Below are 16,749 nucleotides of genomic sequence, written 5' to 3' on the forward strand. Positions count from 1 at the left end.
TTGCCTACACAACATTTCTAAGTCATTAATCAAATTTATAGCAAAACTAAGATACGAAAATACCTTAATGCAGATTTTACATCTGAATCCCTTACTCTTTAGCCACATCCTGCTTGAATGCTTGTAGTCTTGATTTTAACAAATTGATGTTCTTTGTCCTCCCAGAATGCTTGGTTGTTGTTCTTTGCTCTCAAATTAATGTTATGAATATGTATATGTTTCTAGGAAATGAAACCATACCTATTTATATGCAAAAACACATTTATGGTAATTTTAATCGACGTAATCGATTAAAACAGAGAGCTAGCTTTTCCTAAAATGCATTTTAACAGATTTAGTAATAAGTTAAGAACCTTGTTCTTTTATACATGCACTTTAACATATTTACTAATTCGTTAAATTCATCAGGTACATTGAAACATCATAAAAAACAATTTTAAACATATTTGGGACATCTTGAAAAATACTTTACTACTTAAATTTGCTCCCGTTATCAACAAGCGAGAATATCACTGAAACTTACAGATTTAGATTCTCTGAAAAGTCACCAAACAAGTATACTCTCGTCCAACGATTGTCAAATCAGTGAACTCTTTGACTTTAGTCTCACCTAGTGACTACTAAATCAGTAGGTCTGTGACTTTGACTTTGCCCAATATGATCACCCAATGAGCTTGCATAATTTTATAGAATAGAATTATGTAGATTTATGTCATTCCAACCTTTTAAAATAAGTCTAACACTAACCATAAATGCCAAAACAACTCACAATCATATTATACACAATTCAACGACTCAATTCTCTTCAAATACAATCTCAACCATATTGCACATCAACATACAATCGCTAGAGACGATTCAAAACTTATAGTTCAAATCAACATGTCATTTACTAATTAACTCAATTTCATTAACCAATTATCATAAAAGTCTACAATTAGTAATTATAAGTTTTCTATAAGTTAAAATCAATATAATTAGCTCTCCTTACCTAATTGATGACCAAACAGTTCTAAAAATCCTAAAACACCTCCAAATACACAAGAAACTTTATATGTTTATATGAACAACATTAGTACAATGAAAACACAACGTTAAAGTCACTAATCAACATAAACACAAAGCATATCCCTATATTAAGCTTAAGCTTGTTTTGTCATTATTTTCTAGAATTGTCAAGTTTATGGTTTTAAATTTTGAAATGCTAGGTATGTTTTAACTATTTTTTTCAGGTAAACCAACTGCCTTAAGACAAGTTTCACTGCAATCAAAGTACTTAATTTGTTACTCCATAGTAAATCTACACAGTAGAAGACAAGCCAATAAAACCCACTATCTTTTCTCACCCCTCCTAATTACCATGCATACCATCCACATATACATATGTATAAATACAAATTGTTTTTATAACATATGCATTGGATTTTTCTCTCATAGGGCCACATGTCAGAGGAGATGCAATTCAGTGAATCCAAGGGCTGGATCATATCCTCACTCACGTGTTGGAGGAAAAAAAGAATAAATAACGGTGTTCTCATATTTTGTGTTTTTTTAACTCGTGTGCGTCATTGAGGCAAATCCGAAATTGGCTTTTTTTCATTTGTGTGAATTTTTCTCAGACAAAACCACGCGCTTTCCGTTCACCACATCGCACTAAATCAAAATTAATGCGTCAATTTATTTTCAGCGTATTCAAATAATGTTGTTATTTATTTTTATGAGGTTACAAATAATGGATAAAGTATATATTTTTGGCAAACTCGCTCTTTTTATGTGTAGAAAAAAAAAGTGACTACTTAAATTCATTACTATATCAATTTTTGACACATTTTAATGTTTAAATTTAAAAGATAATAGATAAAATATTTTAAATTCAGTTAACTTTTTATAAATAAATATGTATTTTTATTAATATTGAAGTTTAATATAATTTTAAAAAAAAGTTTACATGTTATAATATTGAAGTTTAATATATTTTTATTACATATTAACATAAATAACATTTAAAATATATAAAAAGTTTAATATAATTTAAAAAAAAAATTATATTCATTTATTGTTTTAAGTATAAAATCAAAATATATCAAAGAATAAAAATAAAATATGTAAACAACTCAAATATATTTTACATGTCAAATTTTTTAATGCAATTGATAAAAAAATTGTCAAAGTTTAGAATAAAAAATTAATTAATTAACTGTTATACACATAATTAAAATAAAAACAATTCTCAACAAATAGAAATGAATTAAATTGAAACTTTTTTACGATACTCTTTAAAATGTTTGTAATTTTCAAATATGTAAAAAATATGTAACAAACTAAAGATATTTCATAATTCTAATTGAATTCAATTATCAACATTTAATTTTAAAAAGAATTTTTTTAGTATAGTTGATGTTTTTTTTTTTGGCTTTGTCCGGTTCAAACTCAGTTGACGAAGTTTATTGTTGTCATTTGAAATTATGTAATATCTGATTAACTTTATTTTAAAGGAAGGAGAAAGAAGATGAGTGTTACAAAGGAAGAAGAGTATCACAAAATCTTTTTTTTTTCTTTTCATAGATTGTTTGCGAATAAATTAATAAAATGAATAATGACACTAAAATAATTAAGGAGGTTATTCTAATTATTTGATATATTACTCGCTCAACCATCATATATGCTTGCTCAGCGACTAATATTTGATAACACACTCGCTCAATCACCTCATATGCTAGTTCAACGAGTAGTGCTTAACAACACACTTGTCCAACAACCAAATAGCTCCCTCAGTGAGAAAACCATTGTAACTTACAGATTTAAATTCTCTTAAAAGTCACCCAACAAGTATATTTTTGTCTAACGATTATCAAGTCAGTGAACTCTTTGATTTTGGTCTCGTCTAACGAGATTTTTCTCGCCCAACGACTACCAGGTCAGTAGCTCGTTGACTTTGACTTCACCAGTGAATATATATTCGCCCAGCGAGTCTGCATAATTCTTCAGATTTATGTCAATTTTCAATCCTGTAAAATAAGTCTAACACTACCCATAGATGCCAAAACAACCAAGGATCAAATTATATTTAATCACCTCAAATGTAATCTCAACCATATAGCATATCAACATTTCAACATACAATTGCTAAAGACGATTCAAAACTCCTAATTGAACTCAACAGGATATAATTCATCAGACAACTCAATTTCACAAACCAACCATCACACAAGCCTACAATAAGTAATTATAAGTTAAAATCAATGTAATTATCTTTTCTTACCTAATTATTAATGACCAAACAACACTAAAAAATCAGCTCTAAACGTACAAGAAACCTTATATGCTCCTATTAACAACAAAAACACGATCCAAGCACACAATTAAAACCAATCATCAATAGAAAGTTTTATAGAAGGTTAAAATCAAAATTATTTCCATGTAAAATGAAATTTTATGCTTTGGTAAATTAAAGACCAACCACATACGTATCAATCTAGCCTTGTATAATATTTTAAATTTCCTTAGCTAAAATTGTAGAGATAGAGTAAAATAGTTTAACCACAATGGACACATTTAAGAAAAATATTCTTAGGAGTAGTGTAGTATATTTGTGCTTTAGTATTTTGTTTGTTGATGTTTACAAGTAGAAGAACTTGCTTTTTCTTTTTACAATCTTATTTTGCTTGTGATTTATGAAGTTGGGCCTTAAAAGATGGGGGCAGATATTGCCAATAGATGATGTTTATGGTCACACAATAAAACCGATAAAACCCACTGCAATTGTTAGTTCATAAAAAAAAAAGACAAATTATCATCACTTAGCCCACTTGTTTGGTCATACATATTATGCAGGTTTTAAATTTTGAAATGCTATGTTTTAACTATTTTTCAGGTAACAAAAAGAGATCCTTTCAAAAATTGGTGTCATAAATGTGTGATATTCTTTACTAAAAGAGAAAGAATAGTTTGTTTTGTTTATGACAACGAGTATCACTTAGTCGTACTCTCATTCATCTTAGCAACACACGTTTACTTAAACTTTTTCGTAGAATACAGTGATCAGTGTATTCGAATGAGTCAGTCATTAATACTAATTATCGATTCTGATTCCAAGAATGGATTCTGAAAAAGAAGGTTCACAGTACTTTCATATACCTTACACTCACAGAAATGTCTTCACTTTTTAACTTCAAAGGTGGAAAAATACACAGATCCATGTATGACTAAGTTTGAAGACAGTAAAATATGGCAGCCTACGGCTTCAACAAAAAGTTTTTCTTAAAACCCGACAAATCCTATTTCTGTGACCACTCAAAGAGCTCCAGAGGTTTTCTGTCATACTTAAGACGCCCCTAGTATTTCAACTTTCAAGCAAGGAGTTAGATTTTCACAAAATTGTATGGTTCAGATATACAAATGATTTTTTTTTCTTTTCTTTTCCAAATCTATGTCCTACTTATAAAACTCATTCACCTTCCTCTATATCTCATTTTAAAATGGACTATAGCGAAAATAGTTACCTGCAACTAATCCGCAGTCACATGTTTTCTACTCTACTGACCAAACACGTTCATTTGTATCAACATGATTGGTGTCATTTTAAATCAAACAGTTTCAAGAATTGTACAAGTTGATATGGAATTCGTCTATGGTTTAGTTTGACTAATTAATAAGCCACATAGAGATACTTAAGTTGGTTGAGTTTGATGGGTTTCAAATGTAGGAAAGCGGATAAATAATTGAAAGAGGGATAAACAAAGTTTTCAAATTCTTTCGGGTACTATCTGATACCAAACTGAGGAAACTATTACTTTGTAACTGGCCAGTGGTAGTAGCACACAGTTTATGAATCTGAGTCTGATTGGTCAAATAAAAAAACTTTGTCTGGATAAGTAGAACAACAAAAACCAGTGCATTATAGGTATATAGGTATATAGGGTGAGTTGGTTTCTGGTTTAATGGTTTTCAAAGCTAGTTAACATTACATTAGTTTTCTCCTTACATGCTTTATAGCATATACAGCTTGGAATGTTATATCTCAGAAATTTTGGCAAAGAATAACTCTATATGAAATTATAAGTATTTTTTGAATGGCATATCATATCATTCATTATTTTACCTTCTGCTCTTTTGGCTTATTATACTGTTGTGTGGTTGACTTTGTGTGGTGTTACCTCTTCTTTAATCTAACAATTTAGTTAGAACTTAAGTTTCTTTTCCTCTTTTCTGATTCCATTATGTCACCTATATGATACAGCAATTTTCTTTATATTTTCATCGTCATCTGACAAATAAATTCTGATTGTACAACTGGGTACTGACAGAACAGTAACTGAAACATGCCCATTGATGTATAATTTTCTAGATACCAAGGGAGATTTGAAAATATAACAAATGATATCACATAAACGAAGAGAAACTGAGAAAAATTAGCAGATAAATTGATTCTCTGGCAAGAAAAATTATCTTTATCACGTGTTTATGATATAAAGTACTTACATATCTGAATATATACACAAGTTGGTGCTTTAGTCCCAGCCAGCTGCAGCTGCTATTAAGAAATGCAAACAAAATTAAAGGAATAAAGAAAAAAAAATAATGACCAAATCTCATATACCAGAAACCAGCACCAAGGTTTAAAACTCAGCCTCAACGCCACTTGCATATGTTAATTAAAAAAACAAAACTATTGCATCCATACTATTAAGTAAACAAAAAATCTAGAAAAAACTTATTCATTGAATTTAAATTGGAAAATTTTAAACCAAAACCTTTGACAACTAATATAACATTCTAATATTTATCAATTGAAAAGTTATGTCTGGTTAAATGTTATCATCCTTAGTATACTCTTAAAGTAAAATTTGCTGTTTAAATGCAAAGAATATTGAAACTCAATCTCTTGATTAGTTAATCAATTTGTCTCTAAACAATAGTGTTATCTGTTAAATCAACAATGTAGCCAACAAATGAGAAATTAGTGTTGGCTCTAAGTGCTGACTAATTTAGTTGACAAGTAATTATCTGATACTTTTTTATTATAACATAAATTAAACTCATGTCAAGTAGAGATGGATAAGTTTATTGTACCATAAATTCTGTAGTAGAGTTTTATATTCTAATAAGATAATTTGAGATCTATATAAACTCTGGAACCTCGTACTCTTCCGCATCCTCATTTTTGAAACACAACTAGCTGAGTATCAAATCATCCATTTACTTGAGTTCCTTTAACATGAAGAAGAACCCTCCACAGCATGTTCCAGTTTCAGAAGTTCCCAACAGGAACAGATTCAAAAACACAAAATCATCTCTGAAAAGAGGACAGATTAAATCCAAGATAGTGGTTAGTGTTTTTCATTTCATTGCTTCCATAATTTGTTCAGTCTCATCAGCTGGAGGTCTGCATTAAAAGCTTAGCTTGAAGCAGGGCTGAAGGATGTACAAGGATTTCGCTGTATGCATTAAGAAGTAGCTACTTTGTTTTTCATTCTTATCTTTCTAACTAGTATTATATATTACTATTTGTGATGGAAGAGTTTCCTATTTTAGGTTCAAAAGGGTAAATGATTTTATATACTTTTGCTTGCATATATCTAAAACCCTGAAGAGTGTGTTATTAGTTGTCTGGTATGTAAATCATCTAAAAAAAACTCAATCAAATTGGAAAAGAAATATAGGTTTGGTTTTTCAATTTTAACCTATCACCCCATATATTTTGCAATACCATAATTTAAATAACAATGTGTATAATATTTGTAACACAATACAGTTTAAAAGAAATTATACTTAATATTAAGCAATAATTACTTCAAATGGCTGGTTGTCTGCGGCAATACCGTTCACTTCATAGAATTGCCCTTTACACGGTTATTATCACTAAATCATGTAGACTTTAAAATAAAATAAAACTCTTAATAAAATGATATAAAAGGTATAAATTAAAAATATTACTTGCATACAAATTTTAATCTACATTTGCAGAGTCCTAAATTAATAAGACTCTTTCAAAAATTATGTAAACCGTGTTAAGTGTCAGAAACACGGTATTCTTTAGTAAAAGGCGAAAGAATAGTTCGCTTTGTTTCTAACACACGGCTTTATGATTGCATAGGTGTCAAATATTGATCTTTATAGCATCAGTAATTTATTAGCTCTTAACAAACCGGGTGATGTGGGCTTTGATCAGAACTTAGACACCTCCGCATACAGCTAAACTAAGCAAGCAACTATCACTTACCCTAATAACATCTCCAGCAAAGTAATGTACCAATTTTATCTTATTTATTTCTTCTTTTCTATACATCCTGAACTCTACATGGTAACTTCAAGAAAATAACCAATTTTTCTTGTGTCTAAAATCAACTTGCAGATATAACTAACTGGGATAAGGTATTATACAAAATTGAATATATGTAACAAACAAGATATGAATGTAGATAGAACATTGTGGCTTTGATGAAATTAAATGCATGGGATGTTATCCAGATTAAACAACTCCAAGAAAACATTATTCATTCAGTTTCGTGCTTCGTGAACTAAGATAATTTTTATCTTTCTTGAGTGGTTTGTTTTAAACAAATAAGAATAATATGAAAGTTGTTCCTACTATTCAATAGTCTTTTGCTTAAAAATTAAAAAATTAAAATGACACACAGTTTAAATATTTTTTTCTCTTTTCATCAAATACTTGAATTGTGTTGCTTAACACATTTTGGACTAGTTAATTTTCAGTATTTAAATAGTATGTTTGATTATTTTTAGTATTTATAAAAACATCATTGTAATTAAGTGAATATATATTTTTATACTTTCGAAAATGAGAATATAATATAAGTTAAATTATCATGTATACTATATGACCATACGGACATATAGAGTAGTCGGTCAGATAAGGCAACGAGAAAGAACGACCAGTCTGAATAGGTTGGGGTCAACAATATTAGACACTGTTCAATTAAGATTGTTAGTAAACATTGTTTATTAGCTTATCGCACAGTCATGGAGATAGGAGACCGAGAGGCCAGACGACCCCCAACAGTAAGAACCCTTAAATATTGTTTCTAATCAAAATTACCGATAAGAGTTACTTAGTGAGAAATGGGTCGCGACTGGGTCGTGATTAGGATTCCACTAATCACTAACTCCACTCAAAACCTATAAATAGAGGTCAAAGATAAGAAGGTAATTGATTGCATTTATTGTGAATTTAAGAATTTACTGTGACTCCCAATTGGATTGATCACTGACTTGAATATCATAATTCCTTTTACACGTATACCTAGACAGTTTAGAGCGTGAACAAGGAAAATTTTTAACTAAATGAGTGCAGGATAACCCAAACTAACTTGGAGAAAAGTGTGAAAGAACATTTTGGAAATATCTTCGAATCTACATCTGAAACACTATGCATTACTAACTAATGAATTTAGCTAACTATGACCTACAACAAAAAATTAACAAACTTTTATTTCTTCAAACTGATATGTGTATGTGCATCATTATTGTCATCATTTGCAGGGGAAATGAGAATTCTGGTTAGGCGTGTCGATAAGGCAATTTATCCAATATCTCTAGGCTTCTATACTTTATATACCCGTTTTTATTGCTTGGGTTGTGTTGCTTAACACATTTGAATAAGGTAATTACAAAGGTAATTTTCAATATTGAAGTAGTATGTGTGATCGTTTTAATATTTATAAAAGTATCCTTGTAATTAGCTGAATACATATTTTTATAGTATTAGATATGAGAATATAATGTAAGTTAAATTACCATGCATTACTATTACTAATGAATTTAGCTAACTATGACCTACAACAAAAAATTAACAAACTTTTATTTCTTTAAACCAATACGTGTTTATGCTTAATTGATGTCATGATTTTAAGGGAAAATGAGAATTCAAGTCAAGCGAGTTGACAAGACAACTTATCCAATATCTATGGGCTTCTATATTTTATATACCCATTTTTGTTGTTGTGGTTGGAAGCATTAGGAGGAAAAACAATCAAATTTCGTTCTTTGTAGGTAAGAAAATTGGGATTTGTTTTTTACGAAACTTAAATTTGAAAAGTAAAGTACAAAAATAGGCAAATTTGAAAACTATTACAAGAATATAGTGACAACATGGTATCAAGAAATTGTGAAACTCCAAGACGACTTTCCTACGTCAAAAATTGAAATCCTTGACGTAATAAAATCTTGTAAGGGTAAAATGACTTTCAATAAAGAAGTCGTGGGTTGACTACACAACATTTTTTAGTATTTATAAAAATACTATTGTAATTGATTGAATATATATTTTTATACCATCATATATTAGAATATAAGTTAAATTACCAACTAATGAATTTAGTTAACTATGACCAATAAAAATTTAACAAACTTTTATTTCTTCAAACCATATGTGTATATATTTCATTGTTATAATTATTTTCAGAGGAAATAAGAATTAAGGTAAGACGTGTTCACAAGACAACTTATCTAATATCTTTGGGCTTCTATATTTTATATAGTCGTTATTGTTGTTGTGGCTGCAAGCATTAACATATAAACAGTTATTTGTAAGTAAGAAAATTGGGTTTTATTTTTTTTTTACGAAATTTGAGAAATTTGAAAAGTACGAAAATAGGCATTAAAAATTATTATTAGACAAATCGTGCAGGGAGTGACACATGGTACGAAGAAATCGTGAAATCTCAGTACGATCTTCGTATGTCAAAAATTAAAATCCGGAGTCAATAGAAGTCATGTAAGGATAAAATGACTTTCAATAGAAAAGTTACGAAAGAACTGCATATATTCAATTGAAATTAAAAATTATAGTGTGAAAATACAACTTTTTTAAAATTGTCGTGAGAAGATAAATAATTTTCATAGTGTCTCTTAAAAAAATTATATATAACTGAAAAATTAATCATAGAGTCATGATGCTATAACTATAATTTGTAATGAGAATATCTATATCACTGATAGATTACTTGTTATATAGGATGAGAGTTGTGTAATACACTATATTATTTGTTCAGTCTCATTTATATAAGACTTGTATTCGTATATCTATTGCACATTCACTTCATAACCCTGACCCACCTAAAAAGATAGATTAAAAATGTTCACAATTCCTAAAAGACCCAAAGAGATCTGTTCAATTTAAATAAATAGTGGTTTAAAAAATTTAATGTACATTTACAGAGTCTTAAACTGATAAGACTCTTCCAAAAATTATGTATACCGCATCAATTGTCAGAAACACGGTATTCTTTAGTAAAAGGCGAAAGAATAGTTCGCTCTGTTTCTAACACACGGCTCCATGGTTGCACAGGTGGCAAACATTGATCTTTATAGCATAAGTAATTTATTAGCTCTTAGCAAACTGGGTGATGTGGGCTTTGATAAGAACTTGGACACCTCCGCAGACAGCTGAACTAAGCAAGCAACTATCACTTAACCTAATAACATCTCCTGCAAAGTAATGTACACATTTTATCTTATTTACTTCTTCTATTCTATACATCCTGAATTCTACATGGTAACTTCAAGAAAATAACTAATTTTTCTTGTGTATAAAATCAACTTCCATGTATATAACTAACTGGGATAAGGTATTGTACAAAATTGAATAGATGTAACAAACAAGATATGAATGTAGATATAACATTGAGGATTTGATGAAATTAAATCCATGGGATGCTATCCATATTAAACAACTCCAACATAACATTATTCATTCAACTTAGTGCTTAATAAACTGAGATAAGATTTATCTTTTTTGGATGGTTTGTTTCAAAAGATATGAATAAGATGAAAGTTGTTAACTTAATAATTTTACATTATTTAGGAATCGAGATCAAGTGTAGTTTAAATACTTTTTTCTCTTTTAATCCTTCAAGATGTCTTCTAAAGTCATAATCGAAATAAGACTCAAAAACAAACAATACATGAGATGCATGATTTGAATTGATATAAATCTAGCTAACTTAACTAAATATAACATACAACAAAAAATAAACAAACTTTCATTTCTTCAAACTGATATGTTTTTCAGTAAAATTTTCTATTAGGCGTTCTTAACCGAAAAAAAGATTAATTGGGCTCATCTCATTAAATATTGCATGACATTGACCTTACGAGACAATGTACTTCTACTGCATCTCATCTCATTACCACATTTTTTATCACTTTGAAATTCTTTTTGATGATAAACCTTTTGTAAGGTTAAAAGATCTTTCAAAATTGGTGTTGAAGTTTTGGCCTCCTTTGGTTTTGTTAAAAACATTTGTGGTCAAGGGATTCACAAACGTGAAGACTCTTAACCTATTTATAATGAATGGACACGGTTTCTACCACCTTAAGATAAATTATCGTACTTTTTTCACATATATTATGCATGAGATTTAAGATCTTTACACTTTTGTTAGTAATTTATTTATTAAATGAATAAAATTTTAAAAAATAATTATTCTAATAAATAAATAATATATATATATATAAACCAAACATTCAATCAAGTATGAAACCGATTACATCACTCATATATATATAAACAAACACATACTCACATCATGATGAAACTGATTCCATCCCCACACACACCATAGAATCAAATCCTCTGTTAGGTACAAACAAAGTCTCGAAAAAATAAAAGATGGACATGGGTTTATATACACATAAGATACCTTCATTAGCAAGAGGTCTTTTGGAGTGATACTAAAAACAAATCTGTGAGGACTTGACCCAAAGCAGACAATATCTTACCAAACGAGATAGTTATTCCCAAATTTACCCTTCAAATCTCTTACAAATTCTTAACATTAAAAAAAATAACTAATTTATTTTCACATTACACCAACTTGATATCCTGCGTCATAGTCATTCCTATTTAGTAAGATACAAATATATCAGTTTAAATTATATATATTAGATGAAAATTCACTACAAGAAAATATTAGGAGAAATATCTATTTATTGAATGATGTATAACAATTTATTTGAACAAAAATAAAAGCAATTTGTTAAGAGAAAATATATAACCCAATCATACTAATGATTAAAAGTTGTAATGGTAGAGACTTTTCCATTTTCTAAATCACCACTTTTCCATTAGGCTATCGGGTGCGGCAAGAAAATATGGAGTGGAGGAAGAAATAGGATAGAAATTATGGGATGCTGTAATTACAATAAAAAAATCATGCTAATACTTTTTCCTAGTATCATGACATTCACAATTTTTAACAACAGAGACCTTTTGACATATAATAATAGTAGTAATAAATAAATACAAATATAAGAGAATCTCCAACGAAATTGTTTACTCAAGATTTTGAAACGACTTGTTTAGAATTTAATAGAGAGTATGCACATATATAGCAAGAGAAAGTAAAAAAAAAAGTATAAAATTGCTAATTGTTTAGAATTCTTTACCTCTCTTCTATTGAAACAAAATTTAAAATAATTGTTTTAAGAATGCCATGTAGTGAAATTCACATTTTGTATTTTTAAATATGGAAATGTAATTCACATGAATTTTTTTTATTATTATTAAAGTTACCTAAACCATTACTTTGGTGATATTTTATTATGTACAGTAGTTTCCATGTTTTGAGTTTCGTAACTACAAATCATATCCAAAGGTTTTTATTGTATGACAAAAAAATTTGCCACCGCTCAACTCGTAAAATTTGGAAGGGCAAATTATAGACTTTTCAATTCTTGTGTGCATTCAAACATTTATTCCTACCCATGCTATGAAGAAAGATGGAGAAATATAAGACAGAATATGAGAGCTATTATGAAAGAAGTTAAGAAAACGATTTTAAAAGTGTTTCAGAAACTGAGTAAAAATAATTGAATATCATAATTCTATATTGTTAAAAGTAAAATATCATGTCTGAAAACTATTTTCATAGTTAGATGAAACTCTTTAGGTTCAAATGAGTGTAACAATTCCTATGTTCAAGGTGGTTATGCATCTTTCATAAAAATCAGACCCCATTTTTTCATTTTCAACTCCATTTTTTCATTTTCAACTTTGATTATGGTGCAACAATAATATTAAACCATTAATTATCTTTGTATTTTTTTAGCATAACTCTATGTTTGAATAGTTTCACAAAAAAAGAACATAGAAAAATGAAAGTTTAAAAGTTTTTTCTAGCAAAATCATGCCGGAAAAGTCAATGTTTTTTTAAAATGTTTGAGTAGTTCTCATCCACCCACTTTCTAATCACACCAGTCTTAAAAACAGAGAACATGAAATTTAAAATACTTATTACTTAAGTGAATAAATTTAGCATGGTGAAGAAAGTGGACAAAAAAAATTATTTTAAAAAATAAACTAAAATTATTTTAGAAAATTTTCTTGTAATAATATTAATGAGGAAAGTGGACAAAAAAAACTTGGGTGAAGAAAAGAAAGTTTGAGCTGTGAAGTTGGGCCACGTGGAAGTGGCATCACAGTCACGGAAGAGTGTCATGTGCGCGTCTTGTTTCTGGGATTAGAAATGCAGTCACGAGATTGGCAATGGAAGGTAATCCAGACATGTTCGACAAAGTTCCGTGACGATGTGGGACCCCGCCCAACAAAAGAATGCTATTTCCCACCCAATACCATTTTCAGCCAACAGTGCCAGACTACATTAATTTATGCACTCAATTTACTTCTACTTTTCATTCTTAAAAATTAAGGATTAAGATAACAGTGGAGGGTATCATATGTAGCAATGTCCACCATGAAACACAGATGAATAGTGACAGATAAGTCATGTGTGAATATTTTTATGCAGTGGAAGAAAAGACACTAATTGATGCACGATACAACATGGTCTATTGCCTACGCCACTCTTTTGTGCTCCACTTAGACTTCTAAGGAACAACATGCATCATATTTGTCCTCGCATGTAAGTGGGGGACTAGCCAAGCTCAACCACACATTATAAGATACATACAAAAAATTAACCTAAAAAATTGATGGTGGAACTCATAATATGTGGATTATGCATACGCAGTACACTCAACATTGATAATGGATCGTGTCTTCCAAACTGTTCAGAAAATATCATCTATACAAAATTCTCACGCCAATTCATTTTTTCCTTCAATCCTCGGTATATCACAATCAGATGCTGAATTATAAGTTTTCCAACTCAATAATGAAAACATCTAATTTATTTCTCTGTTTTACTTTTGGCAGAAATGATTCGTGTAAGCTTCGACTTAACAAATTCCGACTAAAATGTAATATTTTGGGATGAGTAATTCTGTTCAAACTTTATCCCTCACACACCATCTAATGGAATGAATTGAATCCAAAAGAAATTGACGGGCTACGTTTGGAAACATCGCCTTACAAGACACGTCCTTGTTATCACATTCACATGATGAATAAGAAATATATTGTGGGGTAGCACAAAACGAAAGCAAACATAATGCTGAATAATAATTATGCGTATATATATACCTACATTGTCTTCTATGTAAACATACCAATAGCTTAACGCCGCACCAGTTCTCCCCTCAAGAATTCAGGTACAAGAACCACTCCATTATACTCTTATATTTCTGTCCTTGCGTTGAGTAAAACAACATCAACTTCGACATTTTGGGTTGCATATGAATTATTTGACATGTGAAGTTTGGCAGGTCATGGATGTTTTGTTGTTATTATGTGCTCTTCTGGTTGCTTTGCCAAACGTGGCTGTAGTGGAGAGCCGCAAAGCTCCAGTTTTGGACTACTTTGAGTATTGTGCTATGAGCTGCAGAGCTTATAGTGCCTCATTGGAAGAATTTGGGGGTGTTGGTGATGGAACAACTTTGAACACCGGAGCCTTTCAGGCAGCCATAGATCATCTGAGTCAGTATGCATCAAGTGGAGGGTCTCAACTTTATGTTCCCCCAGGAAGATGGTTAACTGGCAGCTTCAATCTCACTAGCCATTTCACTTTATTCCTACACAAGGATGCCGTGATTCTTGGCTCTCAGGTCTAATAGAGTAATTTGCTAATGTTATGTTATTCTTCACTTAATGTAATTTAAGTGTATTGATATCGTATTTGTTTTGAAACTGTTGTTTTAGGATGAAAATGACTGGCCAGTGATTGATCCCTTGCCATCTTACGGTAGAGGGAGGGACACCCAAGGTGGAAGGTTTAGCAGCCTAATTTTTGGGACCAACCTCACTGATGTAATCATAACTGGTAACGAAAGTTATGCTTTTGAGATTACAAATTTTGTCCAACTAAGAATTTACTTCATTTAATTACTGAATCAAAATTTGTTCACAGGGAACAATGGCACATTGGATGGACAAGGAGATCTCTGGTGGCAAAAATTCCACAAGGGGGAGCTCAGTTATACCAGGCCTTACCTGATTGAAATCATGTACTCAGATAATGTTCAGATATCCAATCTCACTCTGGTGAACTCTCCATCGTGGAATGTTCATCCTGTATACAGCAGGTTCATCTTTTTTTCACTCTTTTCTTACCTATTATCTTTAATAATTGACCTTACAACTGGTTCTAATTTACTATAATGTTTCCTGTTTCTAATCAACATATGAAATTTAATGCAGCAACGTTGTTGTTCAAGGGGTCACAATTCTTGCTCCTGTGACATCTCCAAATACAGATGGAATCAACCCTGGTAAGTTAGAATACGTCTCCATATCTTCTTCTAGATGATAAAACAGTTCATGGTTCTACTGCCTGAACGTTGGCCAAACATGCTAAGGTTTATGGTTTTGGTGCAGACTCTTGCACAAACACAAGAATTGAAGACTGTTATATTGTGTCCGGGGATGACTGTGTGGCTGTGAAGAGTGGTTGGGATGAGTATGGTATAGCTTATGGAATGCCAACAAAGCAGCTTGTAATCAGAAGACTCACTTGTATTTCTCCATTCAGTGCTGTGATTGCTTTAGGGAGTGAGATGTCTGGTGGGATCCAAGATGTGAGGGCTGAGGACATTGTAGCCATCAATTCAGAATCAGGGGTTAGAATCAAAACTGCTGTGGGAAGAGGAGGGTATGTTAAGGACATATTTGTTAGAAGAATGACCATGAACACCATGAAATGGGCATTTTGGATGACAGGAAATTACGGGTCACATGCTGATGACAAGTATGACCCTAATGCACTTCCTGTGATTCAGAACATAAACTATCGTGATATGGTTGCTGAGAATGTCACTATGGCTGCGAGGTTGGAAGGAATCTCTGGTGACCCTTTTACTGGAATCTGCATATCTAATGTAACCATTCAAATGGCAAAGAAGGCTAAAAAAGTTCCATGGACTTGCACTGATATTGATGGGATTTCAAGCGATGTCACTCCTGCACCATGTAATCTGTTGCCAGAACAAGGAGAAGAGAAGATTGGAGCATGTACCTTCCCAGAGGAAAGTTTGCCGATAGAAGATATCCAGGTTCAAACGTGCACTTACAGTAGGAATTTATGATAGTGTAAAAGGAATGGCTCAGTTCAATGCAAACAATGTCATACTTCAAAAATTGTATTTAAAACATTGTGTACTTATGAAGACTCTGTACAAGGACAATGACAACAAATGATTTTAGAAATGAGTCAATAATAAATACACATGTTTGTATTTGTCATCTTGTTTTGAACTGTTTTTCCCTCTTGCGTAAACCCTGCAAAATATAAGTAGGTAAAAGCAACGAGCACATAATTCTTTTGATTGCTATTGCTGAGGCAGATAGTTTCATTATGCAGACTTGTTGATTTACAACTCTTTACTTTAGTGTTA

General features: G+C 30.7%; 1 protein-coding gene and 2 non-coding genes across 4 annotated transcripts; 1 reads left to right on the forward strand and 2 right to left on the reverse strand.

Moving 5' to 3' along the window:
- Window positions 1-6,966: 6,966 nt before the first annotated feature.
- Window positions 6,967-7,082, reverse strand: LOC128195114 (U5 spliceosomal RNA). The gene has a single exon (XR_008246687.1). It is a non-coding gene; the product is annotated as a U5 spliceosomal RNA (small nuclear RNA).
- Window positions 7,083-10,179: 3,097 nt separating this feature from the next.
- On the reverse strand, window positions 10,180-10,295 carry LOC128195115 (U5 spliceosomal RNA). Its single transcript, XR_008246688.1, has one exon. It is a non-coding gene; the product is annotated as a U5 spliceosomal RNA (small nuclear RNA).
- Window positions 10,296-14,222: 3,927 nt separating this feature from the next.
- Window positions 14,223-16,597, forward strand: LOC108347441 (probable polygalacturonase). Of its 2 annotated transcripts, none has more exons than XM_017586675.2 (6): window positions 14,223-14,511; window positions 14,626-14,964; window positions 15,059-15,179; window positions 15,267-15,441; window positions 15,557-15,627; window positions 15,734-16,597. In XM_017586675.2, the coding sequence occupies exons 2-6, from the start codon at window positions 14,629-14,631 to the stop codon at window positions 16,438-16,440; spliced, it is 1,410 nt and encodes a 469-aa protein (XP_017442164.1). In that variant the 5' UTR covers window positions 14,223-14,511; window positions 14,626-14,628; the 3' UTR covers window positions 16,441-16,597. The 2 variants fall into 2 exon arrangements, with proteins under 2 accessions (XP_017442164.1, XP_017442165.1); XM_017586676.2 differs by having other exon boundaries at window positions 14,224-14,511; window positions 14,618-14,964.
- Window positions 16,598-16,749: the final 152 nt, after the last annotated feature.

Source organism: Vigna angularis, chromosome 1, assembly GCF_016808095.1.
Source record: "Vigna angularis cultivar LongXiaoDou No.4 chromosome 1, ASM1680809v1, whole genome shotgun sequence".
In the NCBI taxonomy this organism is placed as follows: Eukaryota; Viridiplantae; Streptophyta; class Magnoliopsida; order Fabales; family Fabaceae; genus Vigna; species Vigna angularis.